At 38.7% G+C, this 23697-nt stretch overlaps 1 protein-coding gene across 1 annotated transcript in view; it reads right to left on the bottom strand.

Annotated features, from left to right (window-relative positions):
- Positions 1–3368: 3368 nt before the first annotated feature.
- tbc1d9 (TBC1 domain family, member 9 (with GRAM domain)) overlaps positions 3369–23697 on the bottom strand; it is a 70751-nt gene continuing 50422 nt past the window's right edge. Inside the window, 8 exon segments of the mRNA XM_052036484.1 lie at positions 3369–4872; positions 4971–5077; positions 5245–5319; positions 8772–8861; positions 12614–12679; positions 13344–13584; positions 21652–21720; positions 21826–21924. Coding sequence (XP_051892444.1) covers positions 4177–4872; positions 4971–5077; positions 5245–5319; positions 8772–8861; positions 12614–12679; positions 13344–13584; positions 21652–21720; positions 21826–21924 — 1443 coding nt within the window. The 3' untranslated portion in view covers positions 3369–4176.

Genomic DNA, 23697 nt, shown 5'->3' with positions numbered 1-23697 from the left:
TAGAGAATTCAGGTTTGCTTGGCCAAAAGCAGTAGGTCAGATGGTGCTCAATCTTACCTCTTAGCCTCACAGCCACACTTATCATTCATGGTTGCACGGCTTCCAACGACCTCAAAGCCTCAGTTGCAAAGCTATTCCGCATGCAACAACCCATTTTACTATTTTTAATTCTCTCTGGTTATCAGAGGCATTCAAACAAAATTGATTTAATAAAGTTTAAGTTACATAAAGGTACATTAAACTATCAATTTAGAAGAAATATACAGTAAAATAAGCAAAAATTAAAAAATTGAATTAAGCTTTTTTTTTAAAATGAAGGTCGGCAACCCCACTCAAATTAATGGAGCACACTATAGTTATACCAGTTTTTGTTGGCATGAAACTGAGAGGCCAGACAAGAAAGTGCATCCGGCCCCTCTGTTGGGCAAGTTATGGGATGCCCCTGGAGTCAATGTAGGTGCGAAAGTCTGGAATTGCTGACGTGCACCTTACAGCTAGCCAGTAGTTCTCTACAGAACTGCCGGCTAGTCATCTGCAAGATGCTGCCCATTATCTATGCCACCATGTTTCCCATTTTTCATTTATAATTTTTTTCTAGAGAACTTTTCCTATTTTGGGTGAAAACATGTATTCTGTTAGTATAAATGTTTGCAAAGGTATATAATGGATGGGCATTTAATCTGTTCATATCTACAATTAAATCTTAGCTTTAATAATGGTACTTAACACCAATAGAAATGGAATATAAACTTAAAGGAACAAGATGCTAATAGAAACATTTACTTATCTAGAAAGGGAAATCCACAGTACAGATTGATCAAATCGATTACCTCATTCCCAATTCTTATTTGCTATGGTATTTCTCCACTTCATTGAAAGCAAAACCACATTTACTTTATGTTGTGTCCCTATATTTTAATCCAATTTGGCTGGCCATCTAATGCATAAGCTTACTGATAACACATCTGATTGCTTTGGAAAGTTTAAAACCTATTATATTTTAATTTGCTCCCTCTGACACGATAACCTCACTTACAGCTTATCCCAGTTCTACACTTTCAGAGATGCACCCCTCCCTGCAACTTAACAAAATCCTTTTGTTTCCTTTCCCGTTCCAATGAAGGGCCTTTGATGTGAAATGTTAGCTGTTTCTCTTCTCATAGATTCAGCCTGACTTGCCAAGTGTTCCCAGCATTTTCTGCTGTTATTTTAGATTTGCAGCATCTGCAGTTTTTTTTATTTTAATTTGCATCAGTTATTTAATTGACAGTGAATTTTAAACTCCATGAATAGAAACTAATGTGGGATTTATATCAAAGCAATTCTTCCTTAAGCTATTCCCCTAAACTGCTATTGCAGAATTGGATCTATGGTGTCTATAGCAATAGCACTGGTTTTAAGATATCTGTTTCTGTGCTGCTGAGTAGCTAGGAGAGATCTGTACAGACTAATCACGATTATACAAAGCAGGCTGCTGTCGGCATGCATCATTTCACATCCCTTTCGACAAACTGGTTAGCAGGTATGCTGGCAGTTCAGTAGTTCATCCAAAATGCAGATGGGAGTGAATAATTTACATTACCCACCCCCCACCATGACATTTAAATAACATGGTATACACAATGAATTTCAAGGTACTATTAATTCATCTATGCAAAATTATACAAAAGCAGGCTTATTTCATGTTTAAGTCAATTTTTTTCTTGCTGGAATTACTTTAAAAGGGGTCACTTTTAGCTATTGACCACAGAGCAATGGTGTGGGGAGTGGATGTGGAACTTCTTTCAATTCACCACATGGCACTCATTATATTCTGCTGTGAAATAATCTATGAGTACGAGATAATTTTCTGTTCTGTATTGAATTTCGCCTCTTCCTTCCCCTCATTGAGATCCATTAAGTAACACCAATTAAGTGCTAATGTAACCAATCAATAGTGTAATGTTACAATATGTTGCTTGATGCTCACCTCTACACTTGGAATATGATGGCAGATTGATTACATGTAAATATATTATACAGAAAGTATTGTATATGCACCAACTTATCACTCAAAGAGCATGAAAGATAGCTTTACATTAGATTGTGGGACTTTACAATTACTTGGCCTTGAAATGTCTTCATGATCTATATGCCGGCAGACCTGCATTTAAAATTCCTTGATGCCTTTCCTTACAAGTGCTGGTATTAAACTTCAAGTAAACCCTTTCTCCAGGGAAAGTGTCAGATTTACTTCGAACCAGCTGTGCAGTGCATAGTGTCTCCTCAGTATTGACTTACAGACTTCATCCACAGAAAACAAAATTACTCGCTCGGGGAAATTGAATGGAAGGGTGCTGTTTGAACTTCAATAATTAACCAGCTATGAAAGGTTATTAGATTGATCTTGAGATGGTCTATCCAGAGCATATTAAACATTACAATGAAATGTTATATAAATTTGGCTTGTCCAACAGAGAATAGTCATTGTAAAACTAGATTGAAGAAATCTGGCAAGTTTTGGGTTCCAGGGAGCCTAACAGCCCTTACTTGGCCAGGCTGCAAGCAAACCAAGTCCTATCAGCAGTGAATTTAGGCTCCATGATATTCTAAACCAGGGGCAATCATGCATCAAAGCCAATTTTAGAATGATCCTTGTGCACCATCATAAATGCCATCTATTAACCCCATGAATGTATTTGGCTCAGGTGTGGTTTTGATGTGGAGGGAGGCCACACATTTACATTTGATAAAATTTTACACAGAGCTTCTTTGACAGCTTCGAGGGTCCCATAAGAGTGACAAACAAGATGCTGGAGGAACTCAGCAGGTCAGGCAGCATCTGGGGAGGGAAATGGAAAGTCGATGTTTCAGGTCTCGACCCTTCAACCCGAATCCAGATAAAGGGTCTTGACCCATACTGAAGACTTTCCATTTCCCTCCACAGATGCGTCTGACCCGCCAAGTTCCTCCAGCATCTTGTTTTTTTGCTCCAGATTCCAGCATCTGCAGTCTCTGTTCCCATAAGAGTGGCTGGTTGTTTAAAGCCTAGAAAAAAAATAGTTGGAAGTTTCTAGTGACAAATGTTCCAAATACTTTTGCCAGTTTTGGAAACAGATCCAGAATGAGCACAGGAGCTAGATTTCAATGATGAGACAAACCTCAGTCACAACAGACAACAGCCATAGACACTGAAAAACATTGCATGATCACAGGCCCAGACAAAGGACACTCAAACTTGGACCTTCCCGCTACTAAATTTATCATGGTTCAGAATCTCCTTCTCTCTCTCTGCTTGCTTCTCTTTATTTGTCTGTGTAGTTCTCTCTCCCCTCAAGCCTCTGTAAATCTTGTGCTTCCAATGTTTCCACACCAGAGTGTACGATCCCTTACCATGTGCATGTTTCTCTCTCTCTCTGGGGTTGTCTCTGCCTTTGTCTCTTCTCTTTACCCTGCCTTTTCAATTTCTTGCTCCACAATACAATTTAATGAAGACAGGGAACTTCAGATCTATCTTCATTTACAATTTTCAATCTCCATTTTATTATCTGACTGATTTTTATCCTTAGACATTTTTAATGATTACACAATAGTTAGTTGTTTTTGCCAGATGCCCAAGATCAATGTATCAACAATTAACCAGTCTAACTGAGTGCTTTAAACTGGTATTTTAATTTTATTCTTTATATTGTTCCCATCATTTTAAAGGTCAAGCCAACATCCAAGAATCATTTTAAAAACATGGGAAAGAAACCAATTTAAAACAGCAACTTCAGTTTGAAAACAAAAGACAGAAGTCGTATTAGAACAGGTCTCTAGTATAAAAATGAAAATTTCCAGGAATGGTTTCAGTAACATTAGAAGATGCAGGTCAACATATAAAGTTACAAGGAATCATTGGTCACAAATGATTAATAAACAAAAATAATTTCTCCAGTTTAAAAAGCAGCATGAAGGAAAAGTGCAGGTGCTCCGGTTTTCTACAGATGTTATAAATTAAAGCTTTACGTCTAATGGCAACAAAACATGGGTTTAGGAGGGGAAATTTTCATCTTATAATTTACAATACAAGATACAATACATAGGACAACTTTTCTGAAACTACTGTACACATTGTTTACTAAACATTTCATTGGTCTACATGGTTTATGGAACATTACTTTATGTAATATCAAGAAAGAAGCAGCAGAAATAACCTTATCCTGAGATTGGAGCAATCTCATAGTCATTTACTGCTGTGATTTGTTTTCCCATCATTCTGACATTCTTGGCATTTGTAATCCTGGGCATCACTAGCCCAGCCCTCTCAAAGTATCTCACCAAAGCAGACTCTGTCAGAAGTGAAGCCAGAAACTGCTCAAAGGTGATAGCCCAGTCTTTGTCTACGTTATTACTCCTGGGAAGCGGGTTTTCATTGTTATTACGCACAAGTACCGTGTCCTCTGTGATGTCCTCACATTGTAACTTCTCATCGTCATTAGAGCCAGCACTCAGCACAGAGTACGAGGACATGGAAGTATCGTCTTTAGTTTCGTCATCAGAGATTAACATTGCTGAAGAAATACCATTTTCTTTTGGTGAACTGTCATCCAGTTTAATTTCTTGCATCTCACTGGAAGACACCTTTTCATCATCCATCCCATCAAGGATGGCACAGAAAGAATCCCCTTGTCCATAATGTAATGGTTGGTTTTCCTTCCTCGGATGCATTCTGCTTTTACTATCATGACTGCTGCCTGGTTCTTGAAGTGCCTGACTGATGAACTGTTTTCCTACTTCACCAATCTCTAGAAGTAAACTAGTTACAGCTGCAGTAGAATGGTACAATTCTTGCTCATTTGCATCTTCACTGAACATGTTGTACAAAGTTCTACATAGCTCAATGAATTGCTCCTGCAAAGGATTAAGAACAAGTGTGCTTTAAATGTCAGTGTGTTTGGAAGTTACTAAGTTGCTAGTTACATGCTAGGGTATAGAAGGATCTAATTTACCTGATTCAGTTTAGGCAAATCTTTGATATTCTGCAACTTAGGCTCTCTTTCCTGTGCCCACATTCTGATGTAATGTCGATAATCATGTGGATTTTGTTGCTTCTCCACTATAACAGAGCAAAAACAAAACAGGTTAACCAAACATCGAGCTACCAGATTATACTAAGTTCCATTGTAAAAGTTGAGACAAAATTTTAAAACAGTACAATATTTCTTTAAGTGTTAATTTTAAAATCTATTTGTGGAGCATCAGTTGGTATACTTCAGTCTCTACCTTTCTCATTCCTCAGGTTTACAGTGACAAAGCCATCTTCTGTTTCACTTTTTGTTCTTGACTCAATTTCTGTAACTGAAATAAAAAAGTTATTTTATTACCTGCTGTAAAAAATAATTGCCATATTATTTTTTAAAGGTTTTGGGTTGAATCTTCCTGGAGAGTGTTTATGATGTGCCAATTTTTAAAATATTTTTGTTTTACTTTGAATCTTTTTCTCTCTTCTGTTTTCTTTTCTATTTATCTTTCTATACCCCATTTAACAAATTTACCAATTTAAATTCATTTTCCTCCTGGCTGTTCCCATTTCTTTCTCGATCTTAAAACTTCAGTTGTTAAGCTAATACACTGTCGGCCCCGTTATTTATTGAGATTTCAAATACCTTCCCCACACCCTGCGCCCACCACCCCCCCGCCCCTCCCAACAGCAAGTTATGGTGCATTGTTTTTGACCATCTGGTAAAAGTCTATATTCTGTAGGATTTCATGTTCTGACAAGATTTCACCCATCATGTTGTAAAAACTAAAAATTAAGGAGCGATGTACTTAATAAAACAATTGTAATTTTTTTTTGCAAACAAATGTGGAGAAGGGATTGAAATACTAAACTGAAAACAGCTGAATACATGCTGGGATTGTGTTGAGCAACTGAAGGGTAGCTTTTGACCTGGTGCAGAACAAACACAAAACTGCACTTCAAACTCCGGACTTCAACATCTAATCAGCTTCAGCCGCCTGTTGCCAACCTTGCTGCTCAATTTCATGAGCAGCTGACACCTGCTGAAGCATGCTAGCACTGAATGAAGCCATGGTTGCACATCTTAAAAAGTTAGATGCTTTATAGTGATAGATGCCACGGCAGAACTTGAGTAAGAGCAGCAACTCCACTTTTCAGATGTAGCTCTGGAAGTCTTGGTTGGTGAAGTAAAGAGTACTACAATCCAACCTGTAGCAAAGTGATTGAAGAGTTTGCAAACAAAGTACCAGAAATAAAGCCCCAAAAACATTGATACAGAGTCAGAAAAACTTTACTTTTACAAATGCAGCCAACACCCATGAGTACATAAAATCCATCTCACAGCTCAGTCACTAGCCTCACACAATGCTTCATGCAATAGCTCCCCATCACTCAACCATCTCTTAACAACTAGGAATCCTAACAAACACTCAAAACCTTCACATACTTACCACTACACCAAGCTTTACAATGTCCATAACCCAGAACATCCAAACTTTGCCTGCTAGTTCACTATAGCAGGTGCATTACCCAGAAACACTGAAAGACATTCACTGAAACACATGACTTATTTGCGAGATAAAACTCAATATACTTGATGAGAGCAGCAACAGACCAGTGGGGGGAACAAGCCTGGATCCAATTCTCATCACCCTGGTGGACAAGTTCTCACCATCATTGAAGGAGCTGCCATAAGAATCCACAGACAATGCTAGCAAAGACATCACTCACTCTTAATTCTCCTCACATTCCAAAATCTCTTCTGATTTATAAGCTGCAGGTGATGTAGCCACACTACTCTAACTTGTTTCCTCCCTCACCATAATCCTACACATGCTTCTTTCAGATTGCCAAGATCCCTCCTCTTCTCAGGCAAGGGTGGAACAGATCACATGGAAGGTGGACCCGTCACTCAATCTGAACTTCTCAGTCACAAAATACTTGCACATCATGCATTTCTGCAGCACAGTTTAGAGAAGGGATCTGCACATGCTCAGTCTTCAGAGATGAGAGGCGGCAGGGCAATGGGAAGGCTAGCCCAAGTGAAAGCTTCCCAGGAGATCAGGGTTGCATGAGTTCTGCTGCAAAAGACGCAGGCGAGGACTTTAGCAAGTTGATGGTCAGGGCCTAAGTCTATCCTTTTCAGCATGGGAACAGTGGCCAGCTCCATTGTAACACTTGCAACCTAATTGATATTCAGAATCTGATGGGCAACATGTTTGAGGGGATTATGACATTCCAACAATTTGCCTTCCAACACATTTCAAGGAATACTACCCGGAGGGAACAGCAGGACCTCCATGCAAAGCTAGCAACTTGGCCATTGACTTTTAGCTGGTTAACACCAAACCACTATAATTCACGCTCAGGTGATACAGTCAGAACATCCTCCAATTCAACCCATCACTCTTCCACCAGTCACACTGCATCACTGCTTTCTTGGGGGGGGGGGGGGGTGGAGTACTGCAGAAGAATAGGAAAGGCAAAAGCAAGAGAGGACCGCTCCTAATTTTATGTACTTTTATGTACAGACAAAAAGTGGAAATATGGTTCAGAATGAATTTAACATGATATTATTTTCATCAATTTTGGTCGAGTAGATTCCAAGATATTTTGCATCAGTCTGAAGGTTTAGTGGGAACTGTGGTGGGTTATTAGTGCATTCCCAAGACTACTAGTTCATTGGACAATGACTTGCTATAACCAAAAGGGGTTAATTTCTTGGTTTCTGACACTATCAACTTGTGTAAAACGATTTGAAAATCTCTTTACACAAGTTGACAGTATCAGAAACCAAGAAATTCCATTCATAACAATTGAACAGATCCACATTTAAAGCACTGTTTCAGGGCTTGTTTGCAGAATAAAAAAAATGTCTCTGTAGAAATGACCTAGTTTCTTAATTATATGATTTTGCTCACCATAAATTGGATGTTTTGTGGTTTGCAATGATGAGAGAATTATGTTATGTGCAAAAAAATTACTGCTAAAGTACAGTTGCTTTCAAGGTAGCAAATCTCAGACTACAAAAAGTTTAATTGCTGTAAAAATTTCACAAATTTGACATGTTTCAGAGTTCACATGATAATGATTCTCCCATCTAAAACATTAAGTATTCTTTTTCATTCTCAGCAAGAGACAAATGTGAAAAGGTGTATCATTTTCTATAGTTTTTCAACTATAGGATTTAATTATATTCTCTAATTCTACTAATCCCTCTAGAGCTGAATATCAACTGAGTTACAAAGCTGAAGCAGCTTTTAGAGAGAGAGAGAGAAACATTTGTAAAATTTCAAAAACAGCTGTGTTCATTTTCTTTTCCTCTTAAGGTTTCTTTGCTCAGAGTGAACGACTGTGCAATTCTAATTTAGCAGCAAGATGTATAACAGAGCCTTTCCATCCACTTCTAAGGATATCAAAAAACTGACAAAATTCTTCTGGGACATCTGTCAATTATAGCTACACCTGATGGACAGCATCTGGAACAGGAAACTGTTTAGTGTGTGGAATTCATTCACAAGTTCAATTTTCATGCGTCTTACCCACCATTTTCTATAACATTTTCCAAAAGCCGAACTTCAGAAAGATACCGTTTGCATCCAGTAAAATACTGCTTGATCCCATGATATTAACGTGTAGCTAGCCTTCGCCCTTTTTGCAATCTATTTTATTGCACCTATGCAGCTACTTCTACATGTCTCAGTCAATGAGACCTATAACAATGCATTGCCTTATCTTGCGTTATAAATACACTATTAAAAATAGACAATAAGATGACCATAAAACCTACCGTGAACAGTTTCAGGTGTTATATCTTCAAAGAAGTATTGCGTAGCTTCAAATGCAGAATCAGGGTCCTCTTGTTCATTGAAAAATGGTTCTAAGGACAATGAGAAGAAACATCTTCATTCGGTTCTTGGGAAACCTTTTTGAACATGAATGTTTTCTTTGCAACAATTAATAGATGGTCCGATTTATGGTTTAACCCATTTTAAACCACTCAATTTGAAAGATTTTCACATTTTAGGTTATGTGTAGTGAAATGTTCAACTGGCCCCAAACCCTCTGCCAAAATGCCACCAGTCTGTAGGAAACTGAAGACATGTAGCCTTTAACTGAGCACAAGCTCCTGACACACACAAGCATGTCCCAAGACGGAAATTCCAAATAGGACCATTGCATTCCTCTTGGAGCCCAGCAGGGAAGTATGAATTTCTGCAGTTAACTAATCAAGAAACATTGGAAATCTGCCTGCTATTCCTGTCTATGATCAACCTGGAACAGGAACAGCAAGCTCATTTTAATTGAATGGAGAGAACAGCTGCAAGAAACATCTATAAACACATTTACATTTTTTTTCCCATTTAACCGAGTTAATTATATTGTTTGTTTTCTCATGTCATTTTTTAAGAAGAATTTTGAACATTTTTAATATTAAGCTTAATTTCTAATAGATTGACTTTTTATATTTGTCAGAGACGTTCACATATTATTAGCAGTTTTGAGAACTGATAAGTGTAGTAGGGAGGCTTCAAATCAACTGTCAAAAGTAATTCTGTGGACAGTGCTTGCTACTTACAATCAAAAGCCCTGGATTAAACAGAACATTGGGTCAGAGCTGGCCCTCTGGATGTAGTTTGCATACTTAGTGGACAGCAAGCAGCAATCACAAAGAGTGAACCACTCAGCAGAAATTCAGACTAATATGTCCTTGCGTTGAAAAAAAAGAGCATTTACAAGATGAATGGAACTAACATCACAGGATTCAATCCTCTTATATGGAGACAAAGGGTATTTTTAATTAGTGCACAGAGCTACTTTTAGGAGGTGAGAGCTTTCTTACACATTTACAAACTGCCAAAAAGATAGCTATACTCTTTTGCATCTTTTTTACTATCACCATTAGGCACAATACCAGGCTCGGGAACAGGACCTCCAGTTTCTAATTGTAGGCTTTTGTGGTTAATGTTTCTATTTTGGTTTTATGCCATTATCATTAAATAAATGAAGCTTGTGAGTGAAAATAATCAACAGTTGGCCAGCATGTCCTCCAGACCAATATGTTTGAAGTGGAAAAGCTTTGAGACATTCAATACAGGTCAATGCCTTCACACTGGTTAATGTAACTGTACACACAAATAAAATTTCTCACTTTGAGAGATATCATAGGAGGCCCTCTTCCCGAAGTATACTGTGCTAAACTATGCCCAATGGAATGACAGAGATACAGAAGACCAAATAATCCGTGTGCTGCAGAATTCTAGAAATATACAATCAAAGCGTGTAACACATTACGTGAAAGTAGCCTGAACTGCATTTGGACATGCCTGCCAAAATACTCCCTAATATTTCTGAATATTTATGACCAACTACAGAAAGCTGGCTCAGCATACGCAGCTTGTACCAAGCTGTTTAATCTCATACAGGCACAAAGCATACTGTACAGTTAGTGCACTTGCAAGGACAACAAGAATCCGTGATGTGAAATTTGACTGCACCCTTATGGAAACCAGTCCTTACACAATCTTGCTATAGCAATTTGGTTGCTCACGTTCCCACTGAATTGGCCTAACAAATTCCATAAACACCACTATGTTGAAACACAATGAGACTAAAACTTGACAACCCTCCATCAACTAGCACTGAGTTCTAAAACTGCAAAGGCAGTGTTTCCCAATTGACATTGCAAAGATCTAGTTGATTACATGATGTCCAAACCAAGAGAACTACCCCATAGACTTTTTAAGCAACAGCATAACAGCTGCACTCAAGAGATTCTTAACTAAAGCCAACATGTCACTCTCATCATCACAATCTACCGACAGGACAGATCCACCAGAGCTGGTGCACAGCTCAGATTAAGTGAAACTGGAAGCCCTCAACATTGACTGCAGACCGCGATGTCTCATGGAATCAGATTAAATGTGAGCAAAGAAACTTCCTCTTGATAATTATCCCGATCTCACTAATCATCCTGACCGTACCATCTTTTTAGTGTGATCAGCACGAGCCTTGCATCAACTGAGCAGGTTCCTATGTGAACAGAAGAGAACTGGACCTCCTGTGAGTCACTGATAATAGAAAAATCTACTTTCACCACAATTTGCAACTTCATGGCCTGGAATATGCCTCACTCTACTCCTACAAATAAGCCAGGAAGCAACCTTGGTTCAATAGGAGCCCAGAATGATAAATTGGGAGCAGCAACAAGCTCATCTAAAAGTGAGGTGCCAAACCAGCAATGTTACAGTGGATTGATCTTGTGCTTAAAAAGCAAATGCATCATACAATTGCTAGGGATAAGCAATCAATTACCAAAAGGATCTGATCAAAGCTGTGCAGTCCTGTCATATCTAGTCATATGGTATCCACCACCATTGATAACAGAAATAGGAAGAACATTCTCATCCAGCGCACAACTGCCAAGGACAAGATAAAAGCATTTGCAACCACCTTCAACCTTAAGTATCTATTGCATGATCGATCTCAGCCTCCTCCTGTGGTCTCCAGCATTATTGTAGCCTGTCTTCAGCCAGTTCAATTCAGTCTACATGATATCAAGAAATGGCTAAGAGCAATGGATAAAGCAAAGGTTATTGCACCAGACAATGTGGCTCTAGTATTGAAAACTTACAACAGAAGTAGCCATACCTCTAGCTAACTTATCCCAGTATAATTACAACTCTTACATCAACCACTGTATAAAACTGCCCATGTATTCACAAACATGGGGACAAATCAATCTGATTAATTACCATCTGATCAGTCTGTACTCTGGTCATCAGCAATGTGATGGAAGGTGTCATTGAAATTAGCATCAAGCAGCATTTACTCATCAATAAATTGCTCACCAATGTAGAGTTTGGGTTTGCCAAGACTACTTGACTCCAAACATCAGAGCCTCTGTTCAAAAAGACCATGGAAACCAGAGGATTTGGGGAAACCCACAGAGCCACAGGGAGAATGTGCAACATCCACATGGACAGAGGATCAAATCCAGCTCACTGAAGCTGTGCAGATGTTCCTCAGGGCAGAGTCCCAGGCTTAATCATCAACCCTTTCATCAATGACCTTCCCTCAACTATATGGTCAGAAATGGGAAGGTTCATTGATGACTGCACAATGTTGATTTCCTCAGAAAACGTAGCAGTCCATGCCTACATGCACCAAAACTTGAACAACATTCAAGTATGTGTTGATATCTGGCATGAATGTAACGTGACACTTTAGTTCCAGGCAATGACCATCTTCATCAAGAGATTGTACAGCCACCTACCCATGACACTCCTGAAACTCCCCACCTAAAAGCAATGAAAAAGTACCATCACCTGAACTGAAGTGATCAAGGAAATAAATGCATGGAAGAAAAAAAAATGTTCCTGAATTTCTGCCCTTTCAGTCTTGCAATGAATGTTGAGGATTGGGATCTATTCTAATGCTCAGTACTTCATTTCAAAATTCCCACAGTCCTTCTGAGTTTTCTCCATCCATTAAAATTGTTTTTACACACAATTTCTCTCCCCTACCGGTAATGTCATCTCTGCTGAGACGTGAATAATTATATAAAGAGTGCAGACTAGAGAAATACATACCATTTCTACCTGTGATATAGATAAATAACAATATTCTTACCAGGAAGCACATGTACTTTATATAGCAGTTTCAATTTTTCTACAAGATCTGCATGACACATTGTACCTATGAAAACAAATTACAGAAATTAATTATAAATAAAAACTCAGAAAAGACCATTTACTCAGTTTAAAAAAAATATAATCACAGCTGAGCTTTAAAATTGGGTTTCTCCCCACCCCGCTACTATTGTGAAGTTTTCCTATTGTTTAACATCTTAATTAAACAGTAGTATGAAAAAAATACACAAAAAAGTGATGCAATTTATTTGCCCTGCTTTCGATGAATGAAGTTACTTTCAAATTAAACAAAAGAATGACAGAAAGTATAATTGTAGAAGTAAAGGGGATTTGAGGAGTTCTTAGTTATTTGAACTGATCTGCAGCATCAGGTTCATGCCAGAAAGACCACAAGTAACCCCACTCGATGCAGCATCAGACCTGTTCATCATCACAAATGAATGACCATCCCTAAATATCGGGTTCCAGATCTCAAGTTCTCTATGAAGAGTCCAATCTCAGATTGACATCCCATTTTGCTGCATGTGCTATCATTTAACCATTGTGCCTGTTTAAATTACTGATGAAAATGTTAAGTTTTAAATTTTTTTCTTCTGGACCTTGCCTGATCTATTTATTAAGTACTTTAATGTGCATACTCTATATAAACTTTTCAGTTTAGTTGTTAATGATTAAGCCATGCGCAATGGTGAATGGAAAAAATTACTTACTTAATCCTGTGACAAATTCTTTGAAGTTTATTAAAGAGTCTCCATTCTCATCTAGTAGTCGAAATAAGCGTCTAGCTAGTATATCCGAATGTGCACCACATGACCAGGGAAAAAGTAGTACAAACAATCCCTTGAATTGTTCAAAGTCAATACGGTACTGTTCAAGATAAGGCAGACTAGGGTCATGCCGATCTGTGGCATTACTGTTTCCACCCCAATAACAACTTGTGAGATGTTCAGCCTAAATGTGAAAAGATAAAAAGGTTATTATATTCAGCATTTAAGTGTGGAGTACAAAGAGGTAGTTTTACCATATATTTTTATATTAGATATCACTCATTTTTGGAAATTAATGGACATGTTTAAAAGTTACATTTTAAAGAATTCACACAGGTTATATTTGTCATTAGTTTCCAGAAAGACAGTCAGCTCTAATATTCAGAGTGTGCTCTTTAAGCATACAAAAAAAGGGAGATAATGAAAGAAATTCCAGAAGAACAAATGGAAAGATGGCTATTACCAGTCCATTCCATCACATTTGCTCCATTCATATAACATACAAAAGATTCTGTGATTTCTTGTCAATAATAATTTCTGGACAGAAAACATTACACAAAAACTGTTTAACCTCTCATTCTCAATATTCAAAATTGGCTTGCAGTCACCATTGGCCTGCAGCAACAACTGATCTTCCCAATCTGAAACTATTTAAGGTCATTATCAATTACCTGTATAATACTCTTCCAAAGAATAAAAATTGTTAAGAAAATCAAAGTGTATTAGTGAGAGTTTGTTCCAAGCTTCATTACCCTTGAGTAGGCAAAATAATTCAATTTTTCATCTCACTCATTAACTTTGAAACTACTTTTCAGTTCACATTAAGCAAACAGCCTTTATCCAATGTTATTCAGCATTTACAAAAAGAAATTAGAGCACACAATCTTTCCCTTAATCAAACCAACACTATAAGTCTCATCAAAAATTTAGAATTATCCTCAAACTGTTCAATCCTCACTAAATTGTTATGCATCATTTACTGCACAACCATTAAAAGTAATTTTCTCATTTTCAACTGAATGTACTAAGATAGTCAATTCTCACTCATATTGCAATAATTATTTTAAGTAGGAATAGTTTTCAAAATTAAGGATAGTAGGTAGAAACTCCAATTCCCTCAAGTTTCTCTATCCATTATTTTAATGAAGCATGAATCCATTTAAAATAAGGAATCCTGTACAATTATAAACTGGTAGTTTATGCCTCCATTGATGCTGAAAGTTGCAGCAATTATTTTGTTTAAAGGAGAAATATTCTTTCTGAACACTTTGAGAGTCATTTAGGATGAAAAAGATGAAAGAAGCATCTATACAATTAATATCTCACTGTTAAATACTCACAGTTATAGATTTTCAATAGCATTATACCTTTCACATCTCAAGTGTTACTTAATTGAAAATATATTTTCATCCCTGGAGTGAGATGTGATGATGACCATCTTTCACCTCATAGAACAGTATTGCACAGGGACATGCCCTTCAACCCAGGCCTGTGTTGACCATGACGACAATATAAACTGCCTGCACAAGGCCATATCCTTCCATTCCCTGCCTAAATGCCTCTTAAATGTTCCTTTTGTATCTGCTTCCATCACTTTCCCTTGTAGGGTCTTCCAGACACCTACCACTCAATGTATAGAAAACTTTCCCTCCTCACTTTAAACCTATGTTCTCTAGTACTTTACTTTTCCACCCTGGGAAAAAGACCAACTATATCCTATCTATGCCTCACATAATTTTATATACTTTTACCATTGTTACCCTTCAGCTCTGATGCTCTGGAGAAAACAATCCAAGTCTATCCAGTCTCTCTATATAGTTAATACTCTCTAATCCAGGCAACATCCTGGTTAACCTCTTCTGCACCCTCCCTAAAGCCTCTGCATCCCTCCTAAATATTGCAACCAGAACTGCACACTATATTCCAAATGTGGCCTAACCAAAGTTTTACATAGCTGCAACATGACTTTGACTTTTATACTCAACACCCCAACCGATGAAGGCAAGAATACTGTACGCTTTCCTTACCTCCTCCTTCATTTGTGTTGCTACTTTCAGGGACCTATGGATTTGCACCCCAAGATCCCCCTGTATATCAATGCTCCCAAGGGTCCTCCATTTACTGTATACTTTCCTTTTCCATTCGACCTCCCAAAGTGCAACAACTCACATTTATCTGGATTAAACTTCATTTACCAGTTTCCTGCCCACATTCCCAACTGGTCTAATTATCCTGCTGAATCCTTTGACAATCTTCCTCATTATCTACAATTTCACCAATTTTGGTGTCATCTGCAAGCTTACTAATCAGCCCATCTACATTCTCATCCAGATCATTTATATACATCACAAAACAGCACTGATCCTTGCAGAACACCACTAGTCACAGATCTCCAGTCAGCATATCACCCATACACCACTACGGCCAAGTCAATTTTGAATCCAATCTACCAAGTCTCCATGGATCCATGTGCCTTAATTTTCTGGACCAGCCTACCATGAAGGACCTTGTTGAAAGCTTTACTCAGGTTCATGCATACATCATCCACTGCCCTACTCTCAATCATATTTGTCACATCCTCCAAAAGCTCAATCAAGTTTGTAAGAGATGACCTCTTCTGCAGAGCCATACTGACTATCTCACTGATGTAATGCCCACTGGCCTATAATTTCCTGGTTTATCTCTGTTGCCTTCTTAAACAGAGGAACAATACTGACTATTCTCCAGTCCCCAACACCACCTCCTTCTTGACATCAACACATCCTAATGCATCAGCATACCTCTTCCCTGATCTCACTATCCTCCATGTTCTTCTCCTTAGTGAATACTGACGCGAAGTACACATTTAGTACCTTGCCAACTTCTCTGGCTCCTGGCATAAATTCCTCCTCCTTTGTCGAGTGGTCCTACCCTCTCCCAAGTTACCCTCTTGCTTTCAACAGATACAAAATGCATCGGGATTCTCTTTAATCCTACTCATGAAAGACATTTCATAACCCCTTTTAACTCTCCTGATCCCCCGTTTCTCTCCTGCTTCCTTTATGTTCCCTCAAAGGCTCTGTTGGATTTCAGCTTCCTATAGCCAATGTACAGGAAGGAGATAGGACAGCTGGTTGAATGGTGCCACAACAACAACCTCTTGCTCAACATCAGTAAAACTAAAGAACTGATTGTTGACTTTGGGGAGGGGAAAGAGGGCAAACATGCACCAGTCTACATTGGTGGGTCAGTGGAGAGGGTCAGCAGCTTTAAATTCCTAGGTGTTAACATATCAGATGACCTGTCCTGGGCTCGGCACATAGATACAATCACAAGGAAGGCACGCCAGCGTCTATTTTCTTAGGAGGTTAAGGAGGTTCAGCACGTCACCAAACACTCTAACATACTTCTACAGATGTACTGTTGAAAGTATCCTGACTAGTTGCATCACAGTCTGGTATGACAATTTGAATACACAGGAACTCAAGAAGCTGCAGAGAGTAGTGGACTCAGCCCAATACATCCCTCCCCACCATCAGAAGTATCTACATGAGGCGCTGCCTCAAGAAAGCAACATCATCAAAGATGGCCACCATCCAGGCCATGCCATCTTCTCGCAGCTATCATCAGGCAGGAGGTACAGAAGTCTCACACCACCAGGAACAGCTATTTCCCTTCAACTGTTCAGTTCTTGACTTTAGAGGATCCTGAACTACAGTGCTTCAGGAACAACTCTACAATGGTGCCCAAATTCCACCCCAAAAACCTACCAGAGCTTGTATTGCCCCCAAGCAACATCCTTGGTCCTAATCACACCTGTCACATTACCCACATTGTGATATCCATTCCTTTCCCATTCAGACACCCTGCACAACTAAGCTCAGACCCACCCATCAACCCCAGACCACAGGCATGAAAGTGCATTAATTTGAGCCAGACCTCAGTTGATGGTGGCAAACCAGATGCCCAGAAAGAACACTGAAGCTTACTACCCACTTTAAAACAAGCTATTAAAAAAAAACAAATATATTGCCTATCAAATAGGTTCTCCTGGCATGGAAACTTGCCCACTAGAGCAGGCATCAGGAAATTCTCTTCATTGGTTAGTAATACTAGTAACAATAACTAGAAATGAAAGAAAGTTTGCTTGGGGGAAAAAGAAAGTGGTCAAAATCTTAAACAAGTTAATTCTTTTTTCAGGTATTAATTCGTGGAACTTTTGTTCCAATGTAGCATCTCTTAGCAGCGCCCAGATGGCCCTATGCTCTAATCAACCATGCCAAAGCTCCAGAGCCTGCCCCTCTGTAAAAAGGTTGCACTCCAATCCATGCAGGACTGAACACCATGACATCAGGCAGACTGCCACCAATTTCAATACAATATTTATGAATATTGCTCTTGAAATGTGAAACAGCATTATTAATGTAACACCACGTCATGGCAGTTTGGGCTACAGAAATTCACCCTTACAAAATTCACAAATCACTACCAAAAAATGTGAGATACAGAATAAACATTTGCTCTTACAGAATTTGTGCGAAACAGGTAAATAAGCACAAAACACAAAACCTGTACAGAGAACTGAACTAGCTTACCATGCAGCTGGTTCACAGCAGGAGGCCACTTAAGAGATTTGTTTTGGAAACTGACAAGGCAATCTCTTCTATTGATTCTTAAAAAATGATGCTTTATCAAACAATGTAACATATGTTTCTAGTTAACAACTATTTCTCTTTTGCCTATAATACAAATCAGAATTCCCTTGCCTACAAGACTGTGCACCCATGGGGGCATTACAGTTGAGAGATAAACATTACGTGGATTTCAATGGAGAAAAAAGGTGTTTGCATTACGGAAAATCGCAATACCATCTTCTAGGAATGCAACCCTCCTTAACGTGAGGGTACAGTTATATTTTTAGTTTGTTTTGCATCTCAGTGCATTAGCAGATTTAACAGCATGTTAAAATCTGGTTGACCTATGGGCACTAAATTATTAGGCTCAAAAGTTAAAGGTTGCGCTGAATGAGATCTGCCATCTGGAGTTGCTGCTTGGTTTCCCCATCACACCTGCACACCTTGTTTTATTTAAGGCAACAAACCATGCTGGCAGAGAACAGATTGGACTTGATTGGCAGGGCAATGAATAGTATCAGGGCCTTGCCTGTCAAAGTTTGTGCTGTATTGGTGATCTGGAAGAAGTCCTGCCCAAATAAAAACTAGTGAACAACATACTGACAGACAGAAAAGCCACATGCTTAGTTTTGCTGTCTTAAAGCTAATCAGCTGATGATTTTAATACCCCTGACCTTTAGAAATACTCAAAAGGTGTTAAAAATAAATATTTAATTCTACAAATTAAAAAATACGACCATATAAATGTTTAAACACATGAAATATTACTAACACTACTTCAAAAAATGTAATTTACCACAATTTTATCTACCTTCTCTGTAACTGTAAAAATCACTGAAGAGTATGAATCATAGAATCAGACCAATATAGCACAATATAGGCCCTTCGGCCCACAATGTTGTCCTGACCTTTAAACCTTGCCTAAGACTATCTAACCCCTTCCTCCCACATTTCCCTCCCATTTTAAATTCCTCCTAGCAATCTCTTGAATTTGACTAATGTACCTGCCTCCACCACCACCCCAGGCAGCGCATTCCATGCCCCAACCACTCTCTGGGTAAAAAAAACCTTCCTCCGATATCTCCCTTGAATTTCCCATCCATTACTTTAAAGCCATACCCTCTTGTATTGAGCATTAGTGCCCTGGGAAAGAGGCGCTGGCTGTCTACACTATCTATTCCTCTTAATATTTCGTACACCTCTATCATGTCTCCTCTCATCCTCCTTCTCTCCAAAGAGTAAAGCCCTAGCTCCCTTAGTCTCCTCATAATGCATACTCTCTAAACCAGGCAGCATCCTGGTAAATCTCTGCACCCTTTCCCACACTTCCACATCCTTTCTATAATGAGGCAACCAGAACTGGACGCAGTACTCCAAGTGTGGTCTAACCAGAGTTTTGTAGAGCTGCATCATTACCTCGCAGCTCAAACTCGATCCCGCGACTTATGAATGCTAACATCCCATAAGCTTTCTTAACTACCCTACCCACCTGTGAGGCAATTTTCAGGGATCTGTGGATATGAACCCCCAAGATCCCTCTGCTCCTCCACACTACCCAGAATCCTGCCATTAACTTTGTACTCCGCCTTGGAGTTTGTCCTTCCAAAGTGCACCACCTCACAATTCTCCAGATTGAACTCCATCTGCCACTTCTCAGCCCAGCTCTACATCCTATCAATGTCCCTCTGCAATCTTCGACAATCCTCTACACTATCCATAACATCACCAACCTTTGTGTCGTCTACAAACTTACCAACCCACTCTTCTACCCCCTCGTCTAAGTCATTAATAAAAAAAAAATCACAAAAAGCAGAGATCCCAGAACCAATCCTTGTGGGACACAAGGGCTCAGCAAGAGCTCAGGGACACAAGAGTATGGGCTCAGAGAACTTGGCACAGGATCCAAAGCAGGTTCCTCAGCTAATTGCTGAAGAATCTCAGCAAGTTAATGCCCTGCTCTTAGATTCCATTCGAGTCCTGTGGCAGAGCGTACTGACAGATTTGGAATTGGTCAGCAAATTTGAGACTTCAGTGTCTGGATGCGCCAATAAGTCCTGAACTTGCTGACTTTTATGAAAATAACTGACAGCAATTTACTATAGAACTACTGGCATTTACCAGCTAGGTTTGGGCTATTCTCCAGATAGGTGGAAAAGATACCATAATAAAATTAAATGGAGTAAGATCAACAGGGGAAGATAGAAAGTTGAAGTTTTAAAGATTCTTCTTTTAAAATATTTTCAGTTGTCTATCTGAACAGCATGTTACACTATTCCTGAAACGTGGAACTATTATTAGTGATCAGTGGAAGAGAAAATGGTTTAAAATCTGATTGACATAATGGATGCAGATTTGACAGCGAGATATATTAATGGTACAAATACATTAACTTTTTGCATATTAGATCACTGCACAAAGTGTTCAGAAAGGATATTTCTCCACTAAATAAAATAATTGCTGCAAATTTCAGCATCAACGGAGGCATAAAGCAGCAAGATTGGACTAGATGCTTATTACTTCCCTTTTAATTTGCAGTGGTTGGTTAATCTAATATTTATCTATGTTGTTATGCCCTGGCCAAAGTTGAAGACACCACCCAAATACTGGAAATTGCTAAGTGATATTAGAAATATTTGCTCTTACTGCTGATCAAGTCTGAAAGAAATCATTAAAACCAAAATGAGTAAATAAATCTGCTGGAAATTTAGAAGGCTAATGAATATGGAACTTAATCAGAAATAAATCAGCAATTACAGAAGAAATACATGCAATTCAATTGTTCTTTCCTCATTTCTTGCTCAATGCATTTCAAATTAAGTTGCAGCACAATATAAGTCACAATATTAAATTGGTTTTGATGATGTACTTCAACCCTAACCTCAGAAAATAACAGTAGTATATTTCCCTAAATTTTAGTTTATCAACCACACATTTCCATGTCCTCTCTACAACTGTTATATGTTGATTGAACTGATTGGGTTTTGTTTTACTTACTCCTTACAGGTAATGGCTTGATTGATGTATACTAACTAATCAAATAGTTCAGCCTTGGTGTTGAACTATGAGAAGAACCATGCTCTGAACTGAAGACTAAATTAAGATAAATCAAGCTCGTTAGTGAAGTGTTACTTGTTGCTAGTGAAAGAAACAGATGTTTTAAGTCATTGCACTTTTTATATAAAGTGCTATTACTGGTTGAACTAAATGGATTGAATCAGGCTAAATGTTAGGGCAAGGAATGAAAATGAAACAGGATATATTTATATGTGCATAACATGCTCTGCAACATAGAGATGTTGATGTGTGCTCTGAAATTACACTGCCAGATAGACAATGACCACCAGCTGCCCTAAAAGATAGCTGCTTGACATGTATACATTTTGTTTTTGATAGAACTAAACAATCTTCTCAACAAATGGTATTTTGCATCGCCATCCATTTCACACTTTTGCATTTATACCACAGAAGTAGTAGCTTTAACACTGCAATTTTGGAAGACTTTATATTTACAGTGCATTTCCATTTTAGATGCATTTTAACCACATGCACACAGTATTATCAGGAATGATGGACACTTACTACTGAAGTATTTCACATGCCAACCTAGCCAAAATGACTTTCACAGGTAAATTGCTTACCTTAAAAAGAACATAGAGTTCCTCCAATTCATCTATAGTGAATGCAGTGTCTGTCACAATGGCTCGAACCTAAACATTAGAAGAAATTAAAACTATTTTTAGATTAAAATGTAAATGTGGAGCAAGGTTTGCAATTGCAAACAAAACTAGTAAAATATAAATTACTGCACTCACTACATTTCGCTTTGTTGTATCTTCAAGTGTCTGAATGACTCGCAGTCTCTGCTTAAATCGCATCTGTTCGATCACATCTGCTCTAATGCTACCAAATTTCTGAAAAGATTAAATATGCCTTAAATATATTTTCAATACACCAAATACCACTAATACAATAACTCTATTCCGGCAGTTTAATCAAGCTTTATTTCATACCATTTCTGAAAAAATCATTTTACAAACTGAACAAGTCACTGGCAAGGCCAGCACTTATTGCCCACCCCCACTAGCCACTGAGATGATGGTGATGTAATGACTTCTAGAACAGTTGCAGCCTTTCTGGGGAGTAGGGAGTTCCCGAATTTAGGCCCAGAGGCAATGTTTCCAAGTATAGGATGGTGCACAAACTCTCAGGTGGTGGCTTCCCCATGCACCCATTGTTCTAGTCTTTTATAATGGTAGAGATCACAGGCTGGGAGCTTCTGTCCAAGTAGCCTTGGAGACCACTGCAGTGCATTGATAAAAGGTGAATATTGTAGATACAGTATGCTGGTGGCAGAAGGATTTAGTGCTTAGAATAGTGGAAGCTGTACAGTCAAATGTTCTGCTATACCCTGCATAATGTCAAGCTTTGAGTGTTGTTGGAGCTGTACTCACCTATAGTGACTAGAGTATTTCATAAGATCACATGCCATGATGGTGATGAGAAGATTTTGGGGAGTACAAAACTAGATATTCACCAAAGAATAACTAGCCTCTGAACTGCTCATAACCTGAACTGTGAAGTAGTTGGTCCAGTTAAATTTCTGGCAAGTGGAAATTGCAAAGTAACTTGATGGCAATATTAAGGTAAGTTGGTTAGACAAGATCTTCTTAGAAATGATCAATGCCTGGCACATTATCTGCCAAGGTCATGCCTCAATGTTGTATAGATCTTTGTTTATGTGGGCATAGACTGCAAGTCACAAGAACACAGGAGCAAGAGCAGATCATCTGGCCCCTCAGTCTGCCCCACCATTCAATGTGATCATGGCTGATCTGCCCCCAGGTTTCAATTCCTCTTCAGTGCCAGTTCGCCATAAATCTGAATTCCAATCTTTCAAAAATGTATCATCTTCTTCTTTAAGGTCCTCCAATGATCTAACCTCCACAGATTGGAAGAGTAAGCTGGCTGGAGGGACTGCAGAGGAGAAATGGAAGGAATTTCTACAGGAAATAAGGAAATTGCAGGATAGATATATTCCAAGAAAAAAGAAGGTTTTGAATGGAAAAAAGGCACAAATGTGGATAACGAGAGAGGTGAAGGCTAAAATAAAAGCAAAAGGGGCGGCGTACAAAGAAGCAAAAATTAGTGGCAAAACAGAGGACTGGGAAGCTTTTAAAAACCTGCAGAGAGAAACTAAGAAGGTCATTAGGAAAGAAAAGAGGAATTATGAAAGGAAGTTGGCGGATAACATTCGAAAGGATACTAAGAGTTTTTTTAAATACATAAGGTGTAAAAGAGAGACACGGGTTGATGTAGGACCAATTGATAACGGTGCAGGAGCTATTATAATGGACGATAGAGAGATGGCAGAGGAATTGAATGAATATTTTGCATCGGTCTTCACCGTGGAGGACATCAGCAATGTGCCGGTTAGTCAGGAGTCTCACGAAATGGAATTGAGTTCAATTAAGATTACTAGGGAGAAGGTGCTAGGAAAACTAAATGGACTAAAGACTGATAAGTCTCCCAGACCGGATGAGGTGCATCCCCGGGTTCTGAAGGAGGTGGCTTTAGAGATAGCGGAGGCATTGGCGATTATTTTCCAGAAATTGATAGATTCAGGTGTGGTTCCGGAGGACTGGAGGGTCGCAGATGTAGTTCCGTTGTATAAGAAAGGTGGGAGG

Source organism: Pristis pectinata, chromosome 2 (assembly GCF_009764475.1).
Source record: "Pristis pectinata isolate sPriPec2 chromosome 2, sPriPec2.1.pri, whole genome shotgun sequence".
Classification (NCBI taxonomy): domain Eukaryota; kingdom Metazoa; phylum Chordata; class Chondrichthyes; order Rhinopristiformes; family Pristidae; genus Pristis; species Pristis pectinata.
This window is presented reverse-complemented; position numbering and strand designations above follow the sequence as displayed.